The sequence below is a fragment of the Anser brachyrhynchus genome (assembly GCF_964034855.1).
Source record: "Anser brachyrhynchus genome assembly, contig: SCAFFOLD_424, whole genome shotgun sequence".
In the NCBI taxonomy this organism is placed as follows: domain Eukaryota; kingdom Metazoa; phylum Chordata; class Aves; order Anseriformes; family Anatidae; genus Anser; species Anser brachyrhynchus.
In genome coordinates, this window is record NW_027663880.1 from 37,266 (window position 1) to 52,057 (window position 14,792).

Below are 14,792 nucleotides of genomic sequence, written 5' to 3' on the forward strand. Positions count from 1 at the left end.
CGCGGGGGGTGCCGGGAGTTGTAGTCCGACGGGTTCGGCCAATCGGCGCTTCCCCGCGCGGGGGGTGCCGGGAGGTGTAGTCCGCCCGGACTCCCGATGGGTTTCAGCCAATCAGCGCGGCCCCGCGCGGGGCACGCCGGGAGGTGTGGCGGCGCGGGGCACGCCGGGAGTTGCCCATGTCGGCCGAGGACGGTAACCGGGGCCTGGCGGGGGGGACGGGGGGCGGTCCGGTGGCGGCGCCCCCTGACACCCCCCCCCCGGCCCCCTCCCCCTTTGCCCCCCAGCGCCCGGTGCCGAGGCCGGCGAGGAGGCGGAGCCCGAGGGCGGTGCTGCGGGGGAGGCCGAGAGTAAGGGCCGGGAACCGGGGCGGGGGGGGGGGGCGGGGGGGAACCGGGGGGGGGTTTAACGGCGCCCCCCCCCCCGCAGTGGAGCTGCTGCGGAGCCTCCTGGCGCGGACGCTGGGCCTGGGCTCGGAGCCGGCGGAGCGGGTGCTGGACGAGCTGTCGCTGCCCGGCGTGGCCCGGTTCGTGCAGAGCGGGCGGTGCCGCCGCGTGGTGTGCATGGTGGGCGCCGGCATCTCCACGGGTGAGCGGGGCCGGGGGGGGGAACGGGGCCGGGGGGGGGAACGGGGCCGGGGGGGGGAACGGGGGGGGTAACGGGGCCGGGGGGCGGTAACAGGGGGGGAACGGGGGAGTAATGGGGACGGGGGGGGTAATGGGGACAGGGGGTAAGGGGGGGGTTAACGGGGCCGGGGGGGCGGTAACGGGGCCGGGGGGGGTCGCTGACGTTGCCCCCCCGTCCTCCCCCCGCAGCCGCCGGGATCCCCGATTTCCGCTCGCCCGGCACCGGGCTCTACGCCAACCTGGCGCACTACGCGCTGCCCTACCCCGAGGCCATCTTCGACATCGCCTACTTCAAGGTGTGCGGGGGGGGGCTTCGGGAGCCCCCCCCCCAGAGTCCTGACACCCCCCCAGGGCCCTGCCCCCCCCCCCCTTGCTTCATTTTCCCCTCCCTTCTCCCCCAGGAACACCCGGAGCCTTTCTTTGCCCTGGCCAAGGAGCTGCTTCCAGGGCAGCTCAAGGTAAGAAAAGGATCCTGGGGGGGACAATGGGGGGGGGGGGGGCACACGCCATGCCCCCCCTAAATTCTGTGCCCCCCCTTAAATCCTGTCCCCCCCTCAGCCCACCGTATGCCACTACTTCATGCGCCTGCTGAAGGAGAAGGGGCTGCTGCTGCGCTGCTACACCCAGGTGTGCGCCCCAAAACATTTCCTGCCCCCCCCCCTCCCCCGTCTCCAAGGCCCCCCCTGGCTCTAAGGCCCCCCCCGGTGCGAACGCCCCCCCCCCTCGCCCCCAGAACATCGACACCCTGGAGCGGGTGGCGGGGCTGGAGCCCGAGGAGCTGGTGGAGGCGCACGGCACCTTCTTCACCTCCCACTGCACGCGGGCCTCCTGCCGCCAGCCCTACGGCCTGCACTGGATGAAGGGTAACGGCGGCCGGGGGGGGGGCGCGGGGGGGCTCCCAGTGCTGCCCCCCCCCCAGAAAATAAAAAAACCCTGAGCTCTGCCGGCCCCCCCCTGCCGCAGAGCGCATCCTCTCGTCCCTCGTCCCCAAGTGCGAGAAGTGCCAGAGTGTGGTGAAGCCAGGTGAGGGGGGGGCGGGGATCCAGTGCCCCCCCCCCCTTAAAATTTTAAAGTGTGGGGGCACCACAAGTGTTGCCCCCCCCCCCGTTTTTATTCCCTCCTACATCCGTCGGCCCCCCCTCGTTGTTGTTCCCCTCCCCAGACATCGTGTTTTTCGGCGAGAGTCTCCCCTCGCGCTTCTTCACGCTGTTGCAGTCGGTGAGTGCTTTGCGGGGGGGGGGGCCACGGGACGAGGGGGGGGGCCACGGGACGAGGGGGGGGCCACGGCCTCACCCCCACATCCCCCTGTCCCCCCCCCCAGGACTTCCAGAAGGTCGACCTGCTCCTCATCATGGGCACCTCGCTGCAGGTCCAGCCCTTCGCCTCCCTCGTCAGCAGGTCGTGTGCCCCCCCCCCCCAGGGCGTCGTGTCCCCCCCCCATGTCGTTGTGTCCCCCCCCCTTGTGTCATTGCCCCCCCCCGTGTCCTCTGCCCCCTCACCTGCCCCTTTCTCGCCCCCCTGCAGGGTCCCCGCCAGCACCCCCCGGGTCCTCATCAACAAGGAGAAGACGGGGCAGGTGAGGGGGGGGGTAAATGGGGGGGGGGGGCAATTGTTAATGCCCCCCCCGTGCTATTTCTCTCTTCCCCCCCCCACCCCCAGAGCGACCCCTTCATGTCCCTGATGGGTTTCGGCTGCGGGATGGACTTCGACTCGGACAAAAGCCTACAGGTGGGGGGGGGCTGGGGGGGTCGGGGGGGGGGGCAGAGGGGGTGGGGGGGGTAGAGGGGGCTCGGGGGGGGGCGGTCCGGGAGGTTTGGGGGGGGCACATTGGGGTGGGGGGAACAGGAGTCCCCCATTTACAGCAGCTGGGGGGGAGAAAAGCAGCTGAGCTCTCTTTTTTTTCTTATGGGGGTGCTGAGGGGTTATGCCCCCCCCCCGCAAATAGGGGGGCTACCCAATCAACCTCCCGCCCCCCCCCCCAAAAAAAATCCCGCTCCCCCCCCCCCAGGGACGTGGCCTGGCTGGGGGACTGCGACCAAGGCTGCCTGGAGCTGGCGGAGCTGCTGGGCTGGAAGGTACGGCCCCCCACCCCACCCCCCCATGATTTGGGGGGGGTCCCATGGCTGGGGGGGGGTCCGGGGGGGTCTCACAATCCGGGGGGGGGGTCACTTACACCCCGTCCCCGCAGGAGGAGCTGCAGGAGCTGGTGAGGAAGGAGCACGCCGCCATCGATGCCAAGGCCCGGGGGGGCGACAAAAAGGCCCCGGGGGGCAACGGCGAGGGTGGGGGGGCGGGCAAAAAGGCCGGGGGGGGGGGCAAAAAGGCCGGGGGGGGCAACGAGGAGGGGCGGGGGGGGGGGCCCAGCAAGCCCCAGGAGGGGAGCGGGGCCCCCCCGCCGTAGGGAGGGGTGGGGGCAGTAAAGGGACGCGTTTCAGCCCCAGTTGTTTGTGGTTTGTTTTTTTTTTGGGGGGGGGGGGGGGAGGGGGGGGGACATGTTTGTGGGGGGGCATTTAGGGAAGGGGGGTTGGGGTGGGGGGCACTGGGGGTACTGGGCCCCAGCCCTGGGGGGTCCCAGTCCCTTTTGGGGGGCTGTGGGGGGGCCCCAATTGGTGGGGGGGGGTCGGAGGGGGGGGTCCCAGCACTTTGGGGGAGATTCCAGTACTTTTGGGGGTTCTGGGGGGGCCTCAGTCAGCCCTTTGGGGGGTCCTGGCCCCACTTGGGGGGCGGGGCAATTTTCATGGGGGGGCAGCCCCTTTTGGGGGGCTCTGGGGGGGGGTCTCAGCCTCTTGGAGGGGTCCCAGAACTTTTTTGGGGGGGTCCCAGCAATTTTGGGGGGCCCTGGGGGGGATCCAAACCCCTTGGGGGGGGGGGCACAGAAATTTTCGGGGGCTCTGGGGGGCCCCAATGGGCTCGGGGGGGGGGGGGCAGCACTTTTGGGGGGCTCTCAGGGGCCTCTGTGGGGGTCCCAATACTTTTTGGGGAGGATTCGAGCACTTTTGGGGGAGGATTCCAGCACTTTTAGGGTACGGGGGGCCCCAACCGGCCCCGGGGGGGCTCTGAGGGCTTCTGCCCCCCCCCCACAGGGGTCCCGCCGTAGCCAAGGTGGTGGGCAGGGCCAGCTCTGAGGGGCCCGGCCAATCAGAAGTGAAGCCTGAGGGTGGCGGCCAATCCGAGCTGGAGTTGGGGTTGATAGGCAGCTGGCTTGGCCAATAAGATTCGAGCCCCCTTGCGCGCCCTCGGGTTGTCCCCGAGGGAGAGCCCGAAGGGGTCGTGAGAGGCAAGAGCAGGAGCCAATCAGAGCTAAGGGATGTTGATCGGCGTTCCGTTCGACCAATAGCCTCGCGACCCGCTGCCGAAAGGCCTTCTGGGGAACTCAGCGAGTCGGGAAGAAGAAGGCGGAGCCTCGGCGCAGGGCCGTGAAGATGGGCGGGGCGCAGCCCAGACGGACAGCCTCCCCAGCCAACCAGCTCGGTGGGCGGGCGAACGGACGCGAGCCCCAGCCAATGAGAAGCGCCTCCCGCGCTGACAGCCAGGAGCGCCGCCGAGCCCAATCGCGGCGGTGGGCGGGCCGGAGGCCGAGCGGGCCAATGAGGCTCGGGCCCCGCCTGAGTGGCGGCGGCGCCGCCCAATAGGGGCGGGGCGGAGGCGGCGCGGCGGAGCGAGGCGCCATGTCGCGGCGGCGGTGGCGGGGCCCGCAGAGCGCCGAGGGCGGCGGGCGCGGGGCCGACATGGGCAAAATGGCGGCGGGCGGCGGCGGCGGCTCGGGCCGCTACTACGGCGGGGGCGGCGAGGGCGGGCGGGCCCCCAAGCGCCAGAAGACGGAGAACGCCGAGCCCCCGCCGCACGGGCCGGGGGGGCCGGGGGGGGGGCGGCGGAGGGCCCGGGGCGGCCGGAGCGGTGAGCGGGGGGGGGGGGGAAGAGGAGGATGGGAGAAAGGGGGGAGGAAGAAGAGGAGGAGGAGGAGGGAGGTGGAAGAGCGGGGGGAGGGGGGGAGGGGGGAGGGAGGAAGAATAGGGGAGGGGGGAGGAAGAGGAGGAGGGGGGAGGGAGGAAGAATAGGGGAGGGGGGAGGAAGAGGAGGAGAGGGGAGGGAGGAAGAGCAGGAGGGAGACGAGGAGGGGGAGGGGGGAGAGGAGAAGGGAGGGGGGAGGAAGAAGAAGAGGAGGAGGTTGGGAGAAAGGGGAGGAAGAGCAGGAGGGGGAGGGAGGAAGAGGAGGGGAGGAAGAGGAGGGGATGAAGAGGAGATGGAGGAAGGAAGAAGAGGTGGGGGAGGGAAGAAGGAGGGAAGAGGAGGAGGGGGAAGGAAGAAGAGGAGGAGAGGGAAGGAAGAAGAGGAGGAGATGGGGTGAGGAAGAAGAGGGGATGAAGGGGAGAGGAAGAGGAGAAGGAGACGGGGGAAGAAGAGGAGGGGGGTGAGGAGGAGGAGGAAGGTGAGGAAGAAGAGGAGGGGGGAGGAGGAAGAGGAGGAGGGGGAAGGAAGAGGAAGAGGTGAGGAAGGAGAGGAGGAGGGGGCTAAGAGGCACAGCCCTGGGGGCCGGGGTCGGGGGTGCTGGGAGCTGAGGGGCGCTCTGCACCCCCAGGACGAGGGGAGGGTGCGCATGGGGCTGCAGGACCCTTTGTGGGGTCGCTGCCCCCTGCCTGCTGCAGGGATCTGGGGGGGACCAAGAGCTCAGCACCCCTGGGCGCCGCGCTCTGACCTCCCCCTGCCCCCCCCCCAGGAGAACTACGACGACCCCCACAAGACGCCGGCGTCCCCCGTGGTGCACATCCGCGGGCTGATCGACGGCGTGGTGGAGGCCGACCTGGTGGAGGCCCTGCAGGAGTTCGGCCCCATCAGGTGAGCGAAACCCCCGGGGGGCAGGGATTGGGGCCCCCGAAAAGCCAATCCCCTCCTCCGGGGGCAGGGATTGGGGCCCCCCGCCACCCCCCTGAGCCCGTCCCGAGCCCGTCCTGCCGTCCCGCAGCTACGTGGTGGTGATGCCCAAGAAGAGGCAGGCCCTGGTGGAGTTTGAGGACATCCTGGGCGCCTGCAACGCCGTCAACTACGCGGCGGACAACCAGATCTACATCGCCGGGCACCCCGCCTTCGTCAACTACTCCACCAGCCAGAAGATCTCGCGCCCGGGCGACGCCGACGACTCGCGGGGGGTCAACAACGTGCTGCTCTTCACCATCCTCAACCCCATCTACTCCATCACCACGGTGCGTGGCGGCTTGGGGGGGTGGGGGGGCGCTGGGGGAGGTTTGGGGTGCGTCAACACCACGGGGAACGCGTCCTGAGGGGGTCCTGAGCGGCCTCGAACCCGATCCCCCTCGTTTTTGGCGCTGTGGCTGTGCGGCTCGTTGCCCTTGGGGGCGATTTGGGGGGTCCTGGAGGCGGCCCCCTCACCGTGCCCCCCTCCCGCAGGACGTGCTCTACACCATCTGCAACCCCTGCGGCCCCGTGCAGAGGATCGTCATCTTCCGCAAGAACGGCGTGCAGGCCATGGTGGAATATCCTTCAGTGCCTGGGGGTCCGCGTCGGGCTCCGCCGCTCCCCGGGCGGTATTTCGGCGGCTGCGCCCCCGGCGAGGCGTCCCTTTGGGGCCTGCCCGCGCTCGGCCCCGCTCCCGGACGGGGAAAACGGCCATAAAACACCTTTTTGTCCCCAATTCCTTAACGCCGCGCACGTTCGACTCGGTGCAGAGCGCGCAGCGCGCCAAGGCGTCCCTCAACGGGGCCGACATCTACTCGGGGTGCTGCACGCTGAAGATCGAGTACGCCAAGGTGAGCCCCCCCTCGCCGTCCCCGCCCCCCCCCGCGGCGCCACGCCGCCGGTGCTGACCCCGCTGTCCATCTGTCCGTCCGCCCCGCAGCCCACGCGCCTCAACGTCTTCAAGAACGACCAGGACACGTGGGACTACACCAACCCCAACCTGAGCGGCCAAGGTAATCCCCGCCGGCTCGGGCGCAGCCCTCACAGCGCTCCCGTTACCCCGATGCCGCCCGCCCGCCCCCCCCTCCCCGCGCCCCCAGCCGTGCTCGAGGGGCTCGGGGGGGGCGAATTGGGTGGAAAAATCCCCGTTTCGAGCACCGGGGGGGGGGGGGGGGTCTCTCGGGGGCTCGTCCCGCGTGTCGCCCGTCGGGAAGGCTCGGGTTAAGGCGCTTGGAGCGAGGGGAGCCTGTGCGCGGGTGGGTCTGGGGCTTTTTTTTTTAATTTTTGAGGAGTCTCTGGTCGGGGGGGGGTCTCAGGCGGGGTGCAGGCAGCCCCCCCCGCGCGCCTCGGCCTCGGGACTTACCGCAGCGGGGCCGCGCGTGGGCGAAACCGGGGGGGAGGCGCCGGCTCCCGGGAGATTTACCGGGGTGAACGCCGCCCGAACCCCCCCCCCGGGGGGGTCCCTCCCGGTCCCGTTTGAAAGCCGGGGCTGTCGGCCTCGAAGCGGGGGCGGCGGGCGCGGGGGGGGGTCGCCGCGGTCCCCGCCGAGGAATCGCTGCCTTCCCCGCCGGACGGCCGGACGTCCCCCCCCTCCCCCGTTTTTAAACGGGGATCGTACCACGGCGGAAGCCCCGACCTGCCTCTGCACACTGCTCACACCACCACACAGTGTAGAAAAGCCAAAAAAATAACCAAAACCAAACAAACAAAAAACAAAAACAAAAAACCTCACTCGGAGAAAACACGCAGCATCCAGAGCCAAGCAGCACCCAGAGCTCAGTGCAGCAAGGACACGGCCCCGCGGCCCAAGGACTATCTGCAGCACAGAGAAAGAGGCGCCGCGTGCCCCAGCAGACACTCCTCTTACTTAAACCAAGGCACACCGAGCCCGAGAAGGTACACACGCCTAGGAAACACGGCCCAGAGGGTCCTCAGCACACGGCCGGCGGCGCCTTTATCGGAGAACGGAGTAGATCCGAGGCCCTCCAAGACTTAGGATGGCGCTCAGCGCGGGTTGCTGGGGGAGGGCAGCTCCTTTGCTCGCTCGGCTTCCTCCCGCGGGCCTCACCTGCCGCCGCTGCCAGCGCCGCCGAGCGGAGGAAAAGCAAAACCCAAAGCGAGCCCCGGGGCACACAGAGCCCCGGCAGGCCGTAGCTGGGCCGCGCGCGCCGCACGCGCGCGCTCACAGAGGAGACACGCACACCGCGAGCAGCGCCCCGACACCGACACCGCACACCACACGGAGGAACACTCCCCCTCACCACCCCCTCGGCCGGTACCTGAGGTACCTGAGGGCCGAGCAGCCGTGAGACCTTGCCTCGCGAGAGGCTTTTGCTTTTTGAAGGATTCTCCTTTGGTCTAAAGGATTTGACTTTGCTTTGAGGATGTCAGGCTTTTTTTTTTAAAGATGTCAGGCTGTTTTTGTTTTTTTTAAGGACTCGAGCCTCTCTTAACGATGGTAGGTTCTTTTAAGGAGTTGAGGCTTTTAAAAGAGCTTAGCCTTTTCAAAGAGACTTTAGTTTTTTTTTTTAAAGACTGCTTTTTTTTATTATTTTTTTAGAGACTTTGCTTTTTTTTTTTTTTAAGAGACTTTGCTGTTTTTTTTAAGCGAATTGTAGCGGTTCCGTGCCTTTGACCTGTGTTTGTGACTCTGAAACCATGTGATGCAGGGTCGCAGTGTATGTTTGATGGGCCGCCATCTTTCACAACTGTGCTAACTCACTCTTGACGCGTCCAATGGTAAGAGAAAGAGCGCGTTTTTCCCCGGCGCGGGGCCCGCCCGCCCCCCCCGCTGTAAGTAGCCCTTTTCCGTCCTTGTGGGGCTGGCACCGGCCTCGGAGCAGGCGAAGGGAAGAGAAGAGCGACCTGAGCGCGTCCCGGCCGCGGCTGGCGGCTCCTCTCACCGAGTCCCGCTGGGGCTTTGCTGCCTGTACCGGTCTCGCCCCCCCCTCTCCCCTTTGTCGGGGCGGGGGGGTGGATGTCTTGCCACTTTGTTTTAATTTCTTCCTGTACGTTAATTTATTTGGTTTTAGTTTTTGTTGTTTGTTTTTTTTAATGGTCGTTAAAAGAAACCGGCGGCGGCCCGGAGCTGGGGGCGCGCAGCGGGGGGCGCTGCGGGCAGCCCCGTCCCGGTCCCCGCGGGCGATTTGGGGGGGGGGGGGGACGGGGACACGGGAGGGAAATTTGGGGGGGGGGGGGGCAGCAGCGGGGTGGGGGGGAGCAGGGAGAGGGCTCAGGCCCTCCGCTCCTGGGGGGGAGGGGGAACAAAACGCCTCCAGGAGCCGCCTGGGACCCCCCCCCCCCTCCCCCTCAGAAAGCCTCCGGGGCCAGGGCGTCAGGGACTCGGAGGGGGGGACCCCGGAGCTGCGTCCCCCCCCCTCCCCGTGACGCTTGTGCCCCCCCCTCTGCTTCCCCCCCGCAGGCGAGCCCGGCGGCAACCCCAGCAAGCGGCAGCGGCAGCCCCCCCTCCTCGGGGACCACCCGGCGGAGTACGGTAGGGCACGGGGTGACGGGGGGGGGGGGCACGGGGGTGCCAGCGGGGGTCCCAACCCTCTCAACCGTGCCCCCCCCCCCCAGGAGGCCCCCACGGCGGCTACCACGGGCACTACCACGACGAGGGCTACGGCCCCCCCCCGCCCCACTACGAAGGCAGGAGGATGGGGCCCCCCGTGGGGGGGCACCGCCGGGGGCCCAGCCGCTACGGCCCCCAGTACGGGCACCCGCCCCCCCCGCCGCCCCCCCCCGAGTACGGCCCCCACGCCGACAGCCCCGTGCTGATGGTGTACGGCCTGGACCAGTCCAAGATGAACTGCGACCGCGTCTTCAACATCTTCTGCCTCTACGGCAACGTGGAGAAGGTGAGCGCGGCCGGGCGCCCCCCCAACCCCCCGCAGGGCGTTTTGGGGCAAAACCCTCGGAAAATGGCTCATTTCGGGTGTTCCCTAGGTGAAGTTCATGAAGAGCAAGCCGGGCGCGGCCATGGTGGAGATGGCGGACGGCTATGCCGTGGACCGCGCCATCACGCACCTCAACAACAACTTCATGTTCGGGCAGAAGCTCAACGTCTGGTGGGGCCCGGGGGCCGGGGGGGGCCCGGGGGGGGCCGGGGGGCGGCACAGCGGCCGTGCTGACCCCCCCCTGTCCCCGCAGCGTGTCCAAGCAGCAGGCCATCATGCCCGGGCAGTCGTACGGGCTGGAGGACGGCTCGTGCAGCTACAAGGACTTCAGCGGCTCGCGCAACAACCGCTTCTCCACCCCGGAGCAGGCGGCCAAGAACAGGATCCAGCACCCCAGCAACGTGCTGCACTTCTTCAACGCCCCCCTCGAGGTGACCGAGGACAACTTCTACGAGGTGCGCCGCCAGCCTTCCTCCCCCCGCCCCCCACCTCCTCCTCCTCCTCGCGCCCCGTGGGGCCAAACTCCCCCCCGCCCCGGTTCGCGTGTTTTTGATGTGTTTTCGGCGTTGGCAGATCTGCGATGAGCTGGGCGTCAAGCGGCCGTCCTCCGTCAAGGTGTTTTCGGGGAAGAGTAAGTGCGGGAGGGCAGGGAGCGGCCGCGCGGGTGCTCCCTGCCCCGGCGGGGGTCCCGGGGGGGCCGGGACGGGGGCGGCACGGCCGCCCGCAGCCGCCGGGCTGAGGAAGGGGCACTCGTCCGCAGGCGAGCGCAGCTCCTCGGGGCTGCTCGAGTGGGAGTCCAAGAGCGACGCGCTCGAGACCCTCGGCTTCCTCAACCACTACCAGATGAAGAACCCCAGTAAGTGGCCGCGGGGGGGCTAAAGAGGCCAAAACAACCCCAAATTCACCTTTATTGAACCCCAAACACCCCCAAATTCCCCCGATTCGCCTTTGCTAACATCTAGTTAAGCTGAACCAATCCCAAATTCACCGTTATTTAACCCAAAACACCCCCAAATTCCCCCAGTTCAGCTTTGCTAATACCTAGTTACGCCAAACCACCTCCACTTTCCCCTTTATTTAACCCCAACCCCCCCACCCCCCAAATTCCCCTCTGTTTAACCCGAACCGCCCCCAAGCCCCCCAACTTCACCTTTATTTAAGCCAAACCACCCCGAAGCCCCCCCCTTTCCCCCCAGTTTACCCCCAACCACCCCCGGTTCCCCCCATTTACCCCCACCCCCCCCGGCCCCCCCCCGTTCCCCCCCCTCACTGTTAACCCTCTGTCTCCCCGCAGACGGGCCGTACCCCTACACGCTCAAGCTCTGCTTCTCCACGGCTCAGCACGCCTCCTAAGCGGCCCCCCCGCGGGGCCCCCCCGCCCTCGTCGGTTTGGTTCATTTTCCTTTTTTTTTTTTTTTTTTTAAAAAAAATAAAGCCAAGTGGAGCAGAGGCCACCCGCGGCGGTCCCCCCCCCCCCTTTTTTTCTCCCCCCCCCCCCATTTTCACCCCCCCATTTTTAAGGACGACTGTGCGTGTGCCCCCCCCTGCCACCCCCCCCCTCCCCCGCCGCCGGGGCCCGCGGCGCCTTTCAATAAACGTTTGGAAAACGTCGCTGCCGCCACCGTGGGGGCTGGGGGGGGGTTGTGGGCAGGGCCCCCCCCCGTTGGGGGGGACCCCTGGGGGGGGGAGGTTTGAGGGCACTTGGGGGGGGAGGTTTGGGGTGCCCGGGGTGGGGGGGGAGGGGGTTTGGAGGCACCCCAGCGCTGCGGCCTTTGGGGTACGGGGCTGGGGGGGGACCGAGGGGGAGCCCCGGGGGTGGGGGCGGCTCCCGGTGCCCCCCCCCCCCCCCCAGCGCCGTGGGGGCACCGGGCTGGTGGGGGGGGGGGGGGGAGGAACGGGGAAAATGCGGCGCTTCCGGGCTGGGGGGAGGAGGAGTGAAGCCGCTTCCGGTCCGCCGGGCGGCGCTTCCGCCAGGCCGGGGGGCGGGAGGGGGCGGCGCTCTGGCCCGCCCACTCGCTGACCTCGGGGCCTGGAGGACTCGGCGGCGGCTGATGGCGGGGCTGGCTGCGGGGCTGCGGGGGGGACGTGAGTGGGGGGCGGCGGGACCCCCCCTCGGGACCCCCAGCCCCTTGCCCAGGGACCCCCCCTTGTGCCTTCCCTGAAGCCCCTGACCCGGCCAGGAGCCCCCCAGACCCCCCCGGGACCCCCCTGGGATCCCCCAGGCCCCCCCAGGGCCCCCCCGTGATCTCCTCCCCAGGGACCCCCTGTGCCCTCCCCATGACCCCCCCCCAGGACCTCCCCAGTTCCCCCCAGTCCTTCCCCAGCGCCTCCAGTCCCATCCCAGTGCCCCCCAGTTCCCCCAATCCCATCCCAGTGCCCCCCAGCCCCCTCCCACTGTCCCCCAACCCTTTCCCATTGCTCCCCAGTCCCCCCCCAGCCCGCCCCCAGTCCCACTGCCCCGTGCCCCCCCCGTAACCTCCCCCCCCCCCCCCCCCCAGCTCTCCGCCTGCTGGCCCGGCCGATGGCGTCGCAGGCGGGGGGGGCACCGCCGCCGCCCCCCCGGGACCGCACCTTTGAGACCCTGCGGGTGACCCCCGAGCGCGAGCACGTCGTGCACGTGGAGCTGCACCGCCCCGACAAGCGCAACGCCATGAACGCCGCCTTCTGGAGGTAAGGACTCCCCCCCGGGGGTTTATCTGCCCCCCCCCACACCCCGGGGATTTCCCCCCCCCCCCAGCGCCGTGTTCTCCCCCCCCCCAGGGAGATGGTGGAGTGCTTCCAGGACATCGCGCAGGACCCCGCCTGCCGCGCCGTCGTCATCTCGGGGGCCGGGAAGATCTTCACGGCAGGTGGGTGCCCCCCCCCTCGACATTGGGTGCCCCCCCCCTTCACCAGACACCCACTTTTCTCATTGGGTGCCCCCCCCCTCCATTGGGTGCCTCCCCCATTCATTGGGTCTCCCCCTCCTTCACTGGCTTCCTCCACTTCGTTGGGCGCCCCCCCACTTCGTTGGGTGCCCCCCCTTCACTAGCTACCCCCCTCCTTTCGTTGGGTGCCCCCCATTCATTGGGTGCCCCCCCCCCTTGACTGGGTACCCCCCTCTTCATTGGGTGCCCCCCTTTATTGGGGATCCCCCTGCTTTATTGGGGATCCCCCCCCTTCACTGGGTGCCCCCCCCCCCCGAGTGCCCCCCCCCAGTCTCCAGGACCCGTCCCGCGGGGTTTCGGGGCTGTTTTGTCTCCTTTTAGGGGATCTCAGCAGCGGGGCTGAGCTTGAGCCCAGCTGGGGGGGGGGGGGAGAGGAAGAGGGGGACCTGGGGGGCTCGGGGAGGGGTCCGGGCGCCCCTGAACCCCTCGGGGGGGGGGGGGGCGACCCCAGGGATTGACCTGGTGGAGATGGGCAGCGAGTTCCTGATGGTGGGGGGCGAGGACACGGCGCGCAAAGCCTGGCAGCTGCAGCAGAAGATCCGCCAGTACCAGGAGAGCTTCTCGGTGCTGGAGAAGGTGGGAGCAAAAGGATGCCCCCCCCCCCCAGGCCCCTAACACCTCCCCCCCGGCCCCTAATCCCCCCCCCCCTTCCCCTAATTCCCCCCCCTTCCCCTAATTCCCCCCGTCTCTCCTGCAGTGCCCCAAGCCGGTGATTGCTGCCGTGCACGGTGCCTGCATCGGCGGAGGTGAGGGGGAACATGGGGGGTGGGTGTGGGGGGGGGGGCACGGGTGGGACATGGGGGGTGGGGGGGGGACCCCCCGTGGACCCCGAGGTCTTTTTTTGGCAGGCGTCGACCTCATCTCCGCCTGCGACATCCGCTACTGCACCGAAGACGCCTGGTTCCAGGTGAAGGTGGGTGTGGGGGGGGCCCTCGGGTGGCCCTGGGGACCCCCCGCCCCCCCCAGGTGGCCCCAGGGACCCCCCAGGTGGCCCCGGGGACCTTCAGCCAGCCCTGGTGGCCCTTAAACGTCCCCGCCACGTCCCTGGAGCCCTTCGGGGGCTGCTCCTCTTGGTGTCTCCTGGGATGTCCCCGTGTCCCCCGGGGTGTCCCCAGGCCCTGGGGTGTCCAAGCGGCCCTGGGGGACACAGCTCCTGGGATGTCCCCATCGGCCTGGGGGGGGGGGGGGGGGGGCTTCAGCAGCGCCACGTGCTCCTGCGTGGGCCCTGTGTCCCCAACATGTCCCACATGTCCCCATGCCACCCCAGGTGTCCCCAAGCCAGCCCCCCCGGCCCCCCCCCATGTCCCCGTGTCCCCACGCGCCTCCCTGTCCCCGCAGGAGGTGGACATCGGGCTGGCGGCTGACGTGGGCACCCTGCAGCGCCTCCCGAAGATCGTGGGCAGCCAGAGGTGGGGGGACACCGCGGTGGGGACCTTGGGGGGGGGGGGCGGGGGAGGGGGGGGACACCCCACATTACCCCCCCCCCTCCGTGTCCCCCTGCAGCCTCGTCAACGAGCTGGCCTTCACCGCGCGCAAGATGATGGCCCCCGAGGCGCGGAGCTGCGGCCTGGTGAGGTGAGGAGCGGCCCCGGGGGGGGGGGCATCCTGGGGACACGGCGGGGTGGGGTGGGGGTCCCCGTGCCGGCCCCGGCCCCGCTGACAGCCCCGTTTCCCCCGCAGCCGCGTCTTCCCGGACAAGGCGGCGCTGCTGCGGGGCGCCCTGGAGCTGGCGGCCGCCATCGCGGCACGGAGCCCGGTGGCCGTGCAGGGCACCAAGGTGAACCTGGTGTACTCGCGGGACCACCCCGTCGCCGACAGCCTCCGCTTCATGGTGAGGCGCCGCCCCGGCCCCCCGGCCCCCCCCCGGCCCCATCCCCGTCCCCGTAACCGCCCCTGACCCCGTGCCGTGCCCAGGCCGCCTGGAACATGAGCATGCTGCAGACCGACGACATCCTCAAGTCGGCGCAGGCGGCCATGGAGAAGAAGCGCCCCGAGGACGTCGCCTACGCCAAGCTGTAGGGGCGGCTGTAGGGGCGGCACGGCCCCTCCGCAATAAACGCGGCTGTGCCCCCCGCCCGTGTCCTTCCTTAGCCCCGAGGGGGTCCCCAGGGCACCCGGGCGGGGCTGCAGCGGGGTCCCATGGGGTGTATGGGGACGCAGAGGGGGTGTGCGGGGACATAGTTACCCACTGGGACACGGGGAGGGGTTATGGGGGTCCCAAATGGGAGGTGTAGGGGGCACAGAGGTGTCTGTGGGGACAGAGCGGGCTTTATGGGGTCCCAAAGGGGGTGTATGGGGCACAGAGGTGTCTATGGGGACAGAGCGGGCTTTATGGGGTCCCAAAGGCGGTGTATGGGGCACAGAGGTGTTTATGGAGACGGGGACAGGTATGTTTAGGATCCCATGGAGGGTGTAAAGGGCTTAATGGGGGC

General features: G+C 69.4%; 3 protein-coding genes across 4 annotated transcripts; all 3 read left to right on the forward strand.

The window, feature by feature from the left end:
• Window positions 1-102: 102 nt before the first annotated feature.
• Window positions 103-3,024, forward strand: SIRT2 (sirtuin 2; the record flags this gene model as incomplete). Its single annotated transcript, XM_080608891.1, is given in 15 exon segments — window positions 103-192; window positions 285-347; window positions 427-585; window positions 813-919; window positions 1,025-1,081; window positions 1,182-1,250; window positions 1,357-1,486; window positions 1,587-1,646; window positions 1,786-1,841; window positions 1,945-2,021; window positions 2,148-2,199; window positions 2,283-2,339; window positions 2,341-2,351; window positions 2,632-2,698; window positions 2,812-3,024. Coding segments are annotated over 15 exon segments (1,194 nt in total). The 5' UTR covers window positions 103-176.
• A 1,235-nt stretch (window positions 3,025-4,259) lies between these two features.
• On the forward strand, window positions 4,260-10,886 carry HNRNPL (heterogeneous nuclear ribonucleoprotein L). The gene is given in 14 exon segments (XM_080608908.1): window positions 4,260-4,482; window positions 4,484-4,520; window positions 5,341-5,459; window positions 5,587-5,824; window positions 6,030-6,115; window positions 6,292-6,388; window positions 6,478-6,550; window positions 8,959-9,030; window positions 9,114-9,394; window positions 9,483-9,604; window positions 9,687-9,888; window positions 10,007-10,064; window positions 10,194-10,289; window positions 10,728-10,886. Coding segments are annotated over 14 exon segments (1,731 nt in total). The 5' UTR covers window positions 4,260-4,291; the 3' UTR covers window positions 10,787-10,886.
• Window positions 10,887-11,369: 483 nt separating this feature from the next.
• On the forward strand, window positions 11,370-14,609 carry ECH1 (enoyl-CoA hydratase 1). 2 transcript variants are annotated; one of them, XM_080608910.1, is made up of 10 exons: window positions 11,370-11,518; window positions 11,932-12,103; window positions 12,194-12,282; window positions 12,812-12,936; window positions 13,058-13,106; window positions 13,209-13,273; window positions 13,699-13,769; window positions 13,864-13,935; window positions 14,041-14,191; window positions 14,275-14,433. In XM_080608910.1, the coding sequence occupies exons 1-10, from the start codon at window positions 11,485-11,487 to the stop codon at window positions 14,377-14,379; spliced, it is 933 nt and encodes a 310-aa protein (XP_080465036.1). In that variant the 5' UTR covers window positions 11,370-11,484; the 3' UTR covers window positions 14,380-14,433. The 2 variants fall into 2 exon arrangements, with proteins under 2 accessions (XP_080465036.1, XP_080465035.1); XM_080608909.1 differs by lacking the exon at window positions 13,699-13,769 and having other exon boundaries at window positions 14,275-14,609.
• The last annotated feature ends 183 nt before the right edge of the window (window positions 14,610-14,792 follow it).

Bases quoted from the DNA above. Each gene is read 5' to 3' on its own strand.
- ECH1 (XM_080608909.1), top strand. From the start codon at position 11,485: ATGGCGGGGCTGGCTGCGGGGCTGCGGGGGGGAC. The intron at 11,519-11,931 runs GTGAGTGGGGGG...CCCCCCCCCCAG, and splicing joins TGCGGGGCTGCGGGGGGGAC to CTCTCCGCCTGCTGGCCCGG. The intron at 12,937-13,057 runs GTGGGAGCAAAA...TCTCTCCTGCAG, and splicing joins GCTTCTCGGTGCTGGAGAAG to TGCCCCAAGCCGGTGATTGC.